Raw genomic sequence first — 9,795 nt, forward strand, 5'->3', positions numbered from 1 at the left:
GAATCCTTCTTCCGTTGATCACGATTATTATAAGTAATACCAAAGTGTTGATAGCCTAAACATGATCTAAAGGTCCATGGTTCAAACCCTCGGTTCCTTATTGTTTTCCTAGTCATACCAAGAGTCGTTGCTTTGAAATTGTGGGATATCCAGACTGGTGGGATCAGTCTTATTGCAGTGAGTGCATTTGAAGGTTGACTTATCAATATTAGGGCTTGTCTTAGGATGGTTGATCGCTGTCGGACCACCATAGCGACAAAATATCCAGGATTTCAGTTCCATGGCTCTGATACCATCTTCAAATTGATAAATTGTAGTTTTTTCATTCATTCTTTCATTCGTTCATGTACAGAGTATATATAGAGGGTAATCATCATTCTAAGAATGGGAAAGAATGATACAAGGAAAGAATGATATAAGGAAATAACAACTAATATCCTAATATCTCAACTTTCCTAATATCTCAATATTCCTAATATCTTAATATTCCTAGTATCTCAATATTCCTAATATCTCAATATTCATAATATCTCCACTTTCCTAATATCTAAACATTCCTAATATCTCAACACTAAATGATATAAGGAAATAATAATATAAGGAAAGCATTCCTAATATCTCAACAGATGTGTACTAAGTGAAAGTTTACACCCTCACAAAGGTTTGTAATTAACCATCACTTGCATTGAGATTCTTGCTTCAAAAGAACTTCTTATATACCCTTCTTTCTCATTATGGAAAATGGTCTTTATAAATAACAGTGAGAGGAAGGTATGACATGCAAACCTAACAAGATTTCAAAGGAAGATCATAAAAGTTCATACAACAACCACAGATATCCAATCCACACATGGGTAATTTTTACAATTATGCCATATAGAGCCATGTTCCTTCATACCCAGCAAAAAACCTCCGATGCCTTGCCAACTCCATCTTTAAACCCCACACCAACACCAAATATCACAGCCATGCACACCTACAAGAAGCGACTACTACGATAATTTACTCTAGCCAATAACAGAAACAAGAAATCAATACATAACAGGCACTAAGCTGAGAGGCACTTACCCTTAAAGCAACAGTTCTGATGGAGGAGACATAAGTTTCATAATTTTGAATAAGAATTCATCCTATTGTAAGAGTCTAAAATTCACCTCATCATTCATCCTATTAATTTGATAATGAACTTCAGAAGTTGTTACAAAAAAATCAATTTTTAATCATTAAGAATAAGAATTTTGAATGCTTGAATACTTACATTAATTTTGGTTACCTTATGCTTAGGGCTGTGGTTTATGAATAACAGGATTCTTTTCCTCTTAGATGTTTTATTTGCACTTGATTTTTAAAATATCACCGTGATTTTATGAGAGTAAAAGTTAAGATGTAAGATTTTTTTACCGCTTCCTGACTTTGAGTCGGGAGTAGAGCAAAGGCCTTCACAAATATTTGAAAAACAACTAGTTTAGAATTAATCATTATCTAATTTAAAAAATTGAGAAGGAAAAAAATCTAATATAGTGTTTATAATTATAACATAAATAAATATTTACGAAAGATCTTTGTAACTTGAATTAGTGTCTTTAATACTGACAACTTCTTTCTTGAGGATCCTTGTAACTTGAATGTTGGTAACTTCTTTATTTAAAGAAACTACTAGAATTTTTTATTACCCCCCCTTTAGATTCATTATAAAAGAACTATATTTTAAATTATTTAATTAAAAAAATAAATAAAACGTCACACACGTAGAAAAATAATTTAAATTTTTTTAAAAATGATATAACACCTTTCATCAATTTCCTTATCCCCATATCACACTCAAAACATTTTTCTATTTTTCAAAAAAATAAAATGCTCAAACAAAAATATTAAATTGAGGGGACATTTATAATTTTGAATAAATGAAGGTGTGTGTGTGTGTTTTTTTTATTATTTAATTTTTTATCTGTAAGATGCTTAAACCAAAATTTTCATATAAAATAAAATTTAAAAATTCTGGATAACTTTTGTTAAAAATAAATTTAAAGTACTTTACTAATTACTATTGTGTAACCTGGATGAGAGTCAATTCACTGTAAAATAGAAAAGTTGTGATAAAAAATAAAAAATAAAAAATCAATGTTAGGATTTTATTCTTTTTCTTTTTTGTCAAGAAAATTTAAATATAAAATTTTCTAATGACTTATTACTCAAAAACAAAATCAACAACATAAAATCACTTTATTTGGATATAATAGAAATTAATATAAAAATTCTTTCACATATAACCACTATTTTCACCTTAAAATTGATCTATTTCTCCATAAAATCATTCCATAATTTTATAAATTTTTCATTCAAAAAAATAAAATAAAATAACAACACTGAAACCATAAAAAAAATAAAATTACGAACATTCAACTCCATTCACATTTAAAAAAACAAGTTTTTTTTTTAGACACATTGAAAAGAAATACATAAATTGCACCTTTTTCTAGACACATTGATCTGCTTGGCCATTAAAAAAAAATACATAATCATGCTACTTATCGTTTCACTGTTGTTGCGGTTGAAAATTGGAATCCCCATCACTCTTTGGCTTTAAATCCTGCGTATCTCCTTTACTTCCGCAAGGAAATCTCTGACCAAAAAGAGGGCAAATTAAAGATAAATGAGGACCCAAAAAGGGGAAAAATTTACTACTCAATTAAAGGTCAATAATGAAGCATGCATAGTCTTATAAGAGTAAATTAAGTTTCAAAGTAAAAAAAGGAAAAAGTAAAAGCGGGTTATACTTTAATAAAAGTATTTTTTGTAAAAATATTTTTAAGAGAATTATCTATTAAGTTTTTCTTCAAAACATTATAAATGATTTTTTGGATTTTTTAAAAATGTTTTCTAAATTTTATTTATCATTTTATTTGTATTCAAAAATAATTTTTATGCTGAAAATGTTTTCTAAAAATATGGTGAAAGGAAGTCTTAAATTACATTACATTATTTTGGCGCCTCCTCCAAATGTGTTGCCAAAGGAATTTGAGCTCATTCTTTCTTATGGGCTTCACTAGGAAGTCGGTTGCACCCTTCGACAAACAATTGAGCACCAAGGCGCCGGAGTCATGTGTAGACATCACTGCATGCAACCCAAATCTCATCTCATCAAATTTAAATACCAGTTGCTCAAAAATATCCCACACAACGTGGCATCAAGTCAGAAGGATCGATGGAAGAAGGAGCACAAGATATACTCACTAATTACTGGAATATTTTTGCGGGTTTTGTGGTTCATAATCTTGCATAGCAGTGCAATACCTGATAGACGAGGTAAATTCACCTCAGTTAATACAAGATCAATATGATTGCTTGTATCTTTTAATATCCTCCATGCTTGCAATCCATTCGATGCTTCTGTAACTGTAAAGCACCAAATTGAACGTTGGAGACAGCACAAGCATAACCCAAGAAATTAAGACCATATTTGGTAATTATTTTTGAAAGCCATTTTTTGTTTTTTGTTTTTGTTTTTAAAAATAGAAATATGGTATTTTTGGATAATGTTATTTAATTATTTTTTTATAATTGTTTTAAAGAAATAATGACATAAATATGAAGAAGGATTAAACTTTTATCGCGCAAAACTGATTTTTAAAATTGTTTTCGAAAATACTTGTGAAAGATAGTGAAACTAGCTACACCCATGTAGGCCATATTTGTTGAGAAGGATAGAAGTAGAAGTAGAGAGAGGGAGATGAGAGATGATGACTAACCTTGATAGCCACAGTTGCGAAGCAAAGCACCGATTACATAGCGCGTAGAATCATCATTTTCCACTAGCAGAACACGAGATTTCATGAGGACCAACGCCTCGTAACAATCCATGGACTCTTCATCATCACTAACATCGTCACCTTCGGCGCCTGCAGAGGGAACCTCATCTCCATCCCTAGCTTTAATATCCTTCCCATCTTCCCCGCACTGACCCAGATAAGGTAACCCTATCTTTCCATCAGCGTTCATGTTAACAGTCCCGTTAAATCACACCAAACCTTTCCCCTTACAACTCACTCTTTATCTTTACCCTGCAACAACATCACAGCACAACCCTTCTTCCATCAAGACAATAACTTACTACTACGGAAACTAAACTTAGAGGATAAGGATGTTTTCAAAAGATCAAATTTAAAATTTTTGAGAATTTTGTTGTTGAGGAGGGAATGTTCGATCTTGGAGAAAGATACTGTGGGTGTGTGCATATGGATAGTGATTAATGTTTGAGATAGACAGTAGCTCAAGGTGTGAGTTCACCAGATAAGCTCAGACTCAAGAGTAGACTTAGTAGTTCAGATTCCGGATAAAATTAAGTTAATGCTTTTGGCTTATTGAGTTAAGAGTCCGGACAAAATATTTGAAGAAAAGTTTTTACTTAAAAAGACAAACGAAATTAAAACAGCTGTTTTTAATTGAGTGATAGTTGTTTTTCCCATTTTAGATGTAAGCTTTCATATGTAAATAGAGGTGATAATTCTTCTTCGTATGTCATGTTCATTTTGTGTCATAACATCAAGTATTAATTAAACCAAGTGAGTTATCCCATATACAACATGATTAATGACCATGTTAAAATATAAAAGTCTATTTGACAGTAATTTTCAAAAATATTTTTAATCTTTCTAATAATTAGAAATTTTTTATTAAAAGAGTTATTTTTAAATGTTAGAAAAATTAGAAACACTTTTAAAATTATTATCAAACAAATTTTAAATATGAACAAAACTTTATTATTAAATATGTAACGCAACACAATATGCATAATCTATTTCATTATCAAGTTGAGTAAGATTATATATGAGTTAGTGTGTTGTTAATTTAATGTATTTATAACTTAATCACCCTATTTGGTAATTATGTTAAAAAGGTTTATTTGAACTTGAAATGAGGTAAATTGAATGTTAGCCCATTTGCCCCCTAATCTTTAACAAATCTAAAATAATATTATTTTAAAATATTTCAAGCTTTTTAAAATTAAGAGAAATATTCATTTTTAGATGAGTCAAACCTAAGCTAAATGGGTCATTAAATTGTTTAACATGATATAATTATTAAATAGATTATTTTGGATCAAATTTGAGCACATGGTTTGACTTAAATATGAACTATTTATTAAATAAATTATGTGCATTAACATGAATTTGACTTAAACACAATTAAGTTCAACCCAAATCCATAAAAAGCAAGTTGAGTTTGAGTTAGGTTTATGAATTACGTCAAATTTTATCACCTCTAATTATAAGTAAAATTATCTTTCTTAATTCATTGCATTGCATGCTAAGTAAAAGTGAGATCATCTTGTCAATCTAACACTAATTTTCTGAATTTTGGTAAAAAAAATTCTTAAAAATAATGATCAAGAAAAGGTTAGGATCTATGTTTTCAAAAGGACAACAATGATATATAATTGATAATTTTGATGCCCTTTTCATATGTTGAAGATATGAATGATTATAGCTTATTTGAGACCAAGGATTGTGGCCAGGAGAATTTGAATTATGCCAGTGGCTAATGACCACATTTTTGTTGTATGATTCAAAGTAAAAAATAAAAAACATCATATCAGCCATGATGTGATTGGAAAGGGGGGAATCTTACTCAATTGAAATCTATGATAATATGTGTATCTCTTCTTTCAAGCAGTACCTTGAACAATATAGGAAAAAACTTTATAAATTTATAGTTTGAGTTCAAAAATAATTTTATGTTCTTCAAAACAAAATAAATAAATACTTTGACCACTAAAAATCATTTTCTATTTTCTGTTTTTTAATAATAGAAAATAGAATGTTTTTAAATAATATGGGATGATGGTGTGTTGAAAAAATAATATGAGATGATGGTAGGTCACTTTTTTTAAAAGATAAAAAGGGATTAAACATGTTGGAGTGGATTCTGAAAGTAGTGAATCATTCACATGGAGCAGTTCAGAAGGGACGGACACCTAATTTATTCCACAGTACATGCTACCAAACAAAAGGAAAAGTGTTGAAGAAAGAAGAAAACTGAGGTTGTTTCTATCATTCACATGGCCCAAATTCAACAAGGACGAGCTAATTATTCAATCAAGCTCACTCTTCCCCTTTAAAAGGGACTTGAGGAGGAATGAGGATGGGGCAGGTCATTTGCAGTACAACATGAAAAAGTAAAAAAAAACTTGAGGGAGATGGAAAGGAATCTTGGTTACCCACTACTCTTACTAGTTACTAGAATGATGTTTAAAGGAGAGGTTGGAGGGTGTTTGGCTAAGTTGGCAAATGCCAAACCACAATGGTATTTATTCCAAGTGCTTGTTTCAAAAAAGAAATCATTAGTGCCATCATGTCATAATGGAAAAATAACAACCGATAAGACCCCATAAAAAATAAATAAAAAAAATCTAAGGTTATGTTTTATTCTCAGAAAATTTGAAGGAAAATGCAAAAAAAAAAAAATATAAAGGAAAAACAGGACGAAATAAAAAGTAAAGGAAAATAAAAAAATAGATTAAAAGTTAATAAATTATTTTTTTTGTTACTTCAAACTCATTTTATTTATTTTAACTCATCAATATAAAGATTAAATAATTTAAAAATACATAAGTTTTTAATTAGTTTTAATCATATTTGATTTTCTTTAATATTTTTCATAGGACAACCAAACATAAAAAAATCATTTTTCTTTACATTTTTTTTTTCCTTAGTATTTTCCGGGAACCAAACATAACCTAAGAGTTTGAAATATAAAAAAAATGCTAAAAGTATTTTATCAATAGAAATCCACATCTAAATTATTGAATTTATATTGAGATTATGATTAAAAAATAAAATTTTAAAATGTTACGTGATACCAATTAATTGATAGTGCAATTTCAATATAGTATCAAAAAAAAAAAATACTATTTGATATTGTAAAGAAACCCAAAATATAAAAATAGATCATCAAAACACGAGGGTAGATAAAATTTAACAAATACGTACATATGATGGACATGTTTTGAAGCACAACGACATCGTAATATTAAGGTCTTTACAATTGGAGATAGTTTCTCATCATATCATATCTTTCATTTCCAACGGACTTAAATGTTTGTTTGAATACTTTTTTTTTTTGGTTAAAATAAAAAATAGTAATAATTTTTATATAAAATATAACAACTTTTAAAAATTTACAATGAAATATAAAAAAAAATTATTATTCCAAATTTAAAATTTTTTAAAGTCACTTTTAAAAACATAATTAATATAGGTAATCACTTTACGTACACAAAGTTCTACTTTTTATATAAAATAAAATGCTATTTTTTTTTTACTTTAAAAATTAAAAATAGAAAATATATTCAAATGGGCACTAAGAATAATAGTTTTTGAACCTTATGTTGAGCAAAATGATAGTAATAATTTGAAAATCAAGAGCAATTTTTTTTTTTTTTTTTTTCTGCATTTGGAAGCAATTCCTCAAAATTTCTAGTCCGAGGTAGATAAGATAGCTAAGAGGAAAATAACTCCATTCTACATAAACCACAACCCTAAATATAGGGTGTGCATATATTCAAGTATTCAATAATTCTTCGGAGTTCCTGAAAAATACTAAGAAAAAAAAATATTGTAGAAAATAATTTTTTTTTATATTGGTTGTATTGAAAATAATAAAGAAATATATAATTAAATTTAATATAAAATTTATTTATTTTTAAATTATTTCATCTTGATATAAAAGGGTTAAACAAATGAAATAAGGTATAAAAATAATTTATTAGTTTTAATTTTTTTTCTTCTACTTTTCATCTTTATTTTTTTTCCTTATATTTTTTTCTTAGGTTATATTTGGTTTTAAAAAAATACTAAGAAAAGAAAAAAAATATTAAAGAAAATGAGTTTCGTATATATGTTTGATTGCCTTGTGAAAAATATAAAGAAAATAAATTATAACTAAAACTAATTAAAAACTTATATATTTTTTAATTATTTAATCTTTATATCAATAAGCTAAACAAGTGAAATGAGTTTGAAATAATAAATAAGAAAAATATATTGATTTTAAATCTATTTTTATTTTTTTCTTACTTTTTTTTTTTTCTTTATTTTCTTTCCCATGCATTTTTCCTTAAAATTTTCAGGAACAAACATAACTTTAAACTTTCTGAAAATCAAACATAACTTTAATGTTTTACTAACAAGTCCATTGTCAAATTGGATAAACGATAGTTTGAATAACAAAGGTGACTTTGTTTAAGGCTAAATATGTTTGCGTAAGTCTTTCTAGAAGGCTAGAAATGTTGTCCCAAAGATCTTTCATATTTTTTCCAATTTTATGATTATCTTAGGGCACTAAAAAGCAAAGGATATGCAAGTTTCTTTTGTATTTTTTATTTTTTATATACAAGTAAGTTATGTGTGTTGTTTCTTCTACCTGGCAGTAAAGCTTGATGTGACCCATCGTCACATGTGATTAAGACAGAAAAAGTAGGCCAAAAATAAAGAGCAGTGCGAATGGAGAATTCCGGAAAACAAGGTGTGTGCTCCAAGAAAACAGTTCCCATGCGGTGGGGTTCACCATTGATTGAGGTGTTGAAATTAGCGAGAAGCTTTAAGTCTTTTCTTGTTATGTGATTTGAGTTACTATAATGATATACATCGGTCACTCTCGTTCTTATACTTTGGTTGTTTCACTTATAATGATATACATCGTACAAATGACTCATCTACTCTACGAGAATAGTGAGTTACAGATCTTGACCAAAACAGTTCACAAAATGACTCATCTACTGTAAGATGCATTTCTTATTTATTCAACCATCAAGGATTCACTACAGCACCATGAAAACCCACCATTCATTCAGCAAAATGATTACAAAACTTGGATTTCATAATAGAAGAGTACTAGCAAAATGATTGTCATTGCCACTTCCACCCTTGAAAGCAGAGCTCCGACTATTACCTTCAGAGTGCAGGGAAGAAGAGAATAAAAGATCTTGGGAGGGAGATGAAGGTCAATGGCTAAGGATTAATGATAAAGCTGCATGCGATGGTGATTCGAGAATATTGGTACTAACTCTGAAATTTATGCATGTGCTGCCGATGGAAAAGGATGAGGCTACAGGTTTAATTGATGTTGTGCTGCTTCATAAATATAGTTATGAAGGTTTATGTACTCCATTTTTCACGTGAGACAATTCCTAAGATGTGGTTATGAGTCTAAATTTTGTGGATTCTCTCATATGAAAAGCAGAGCCTACAAACCTTCATAATTGCATTTATGAAGGAACAGCATGATGAATAAGCGTGTAGCCTAATCCTTTTCCACCCGCAGCACATGTATAGATAGCATGATCAATGGCAACTCCTAGTAAATGTCTTTCTCTCGACCACCATCACATGCAATTCTATCGTTAATCCTCGACCTTTGACTCTCATCTCCTCTCCAAAATCTCTCATTCTCTTCTTCCTTACACTTAGAGAAAGAAAATATCCAGGATGAGTATAAATTTAAAAGACCTGCATGGGAAGGACTTGTTTTACCTTGCCGCAAAGAGAACCCACGATGACTGATTCCGACATATGAAGGTGAAGTTGGTGAAAAGATGGGGGCGAGGGTGGCTGTAGTGGTTGGCGGTGGGGAGTAGTGACGGCGGACGGATCATGTGGAGCTGTAGTGGCCTGGTGCATCGTTGCGAAGACGATAAAGGGTGGGTTTGGAAGGGTCATCGGAAATGAAGGTGGGCTGATCATACTCCGAGATTAATAGGGCTTGATGTGGTGAAGACGATGTGTAAGGAGAGAGTAG

General features: G+C 29.5%; 1 protein-coding gene and 2 long non-coding RNA genes across 5 annotated transcripts; all 3 read right to left on the reverse strand.

Moving 5' to 3' along the window:
* Positions 1–799: 799 nt before the first annotated feature.
* On the reverse strand, positions 800–1,517 carry LOC117921281. Its single transcript, XR_004652313.1, has 2 exons — positions 1,069–1,517; positions 800–976 (listed from the first exon to the last, which is right to left on the reverse strand). It is a non-coding gene; the product is annotated as an uncharacterized LOC117921281 (long non-coding RNA).
* An 861-nt stretch (positions 1,518–2,378) lies between these two features.
* On the reverse strand, positions 2,379–4,315 carry LOC117921047 (two-component response regulator-like APRR7). Of its 3 annotated transcripts, none has more exons than XM_034838805.1 (4): positions 3,750–4,315; positions 3,235–3,396; positions 2,974–3,115; positions 2,379–2,623 (listed from the first exon to the last, which is right to left on the reverse strand). In XM_034838805.1, exons 1-4 carry the CDS (start codon positions 3,997–3,999, stop codon positions 2,584–2,586), a joined length of 594 nt encoding a protein of 197 aa, XP_034694696.1. In that variant the 5' UTR covers positions 4,000–4,315; the 3' UTR covers positions 2,379–2,583. The 3 variants fall into 3 exon arrangements, with proteins under 3 accessions (XP_034694696.1, XP_034694697.1, XP_034694695.1); XM_034838806.1 differs by having other exon boundaries at positions 2,979–3,115; positions 3,235–3,294; positions 3,750–4,311; XM_034838804.1 differs by having other exon boundaries at positions 2,979–3,115; positions 3,750–4,309.
* Positions 4,316–8,658: 4,343 nt separating this feature from the next.
* On the reverse strand, positions 8,659–9,795 carry LOC117920919. Its single transcript, XR_004652275.1, has 2 exons — positions 9,531–9,795; positions 8,659–9,462 (listed from the first exon to the last, which is right to left on the reverse strand). It is a non-coding gene; the product is annotated as an uncharacterized LOC117920919 (long non-coding RNA).

Source organism: Vitis riparia, chromosome 8 (genome assembly GCF_004353265.1).
Source record: "Vitis riparia cultivar Riparia Gloire de Montpellier isolate 1030 chromosome 8, EGFV_Vit.rip_1.0, whole genome shotgun sequence".
NCBI classification, from domain to species: domain Eukaryota; kingdom Viridiplantae; phylum Streptophyta; class Magnoliopsida; order Vitales; family Vitaceae; genus Vitis; species Vitis riparia.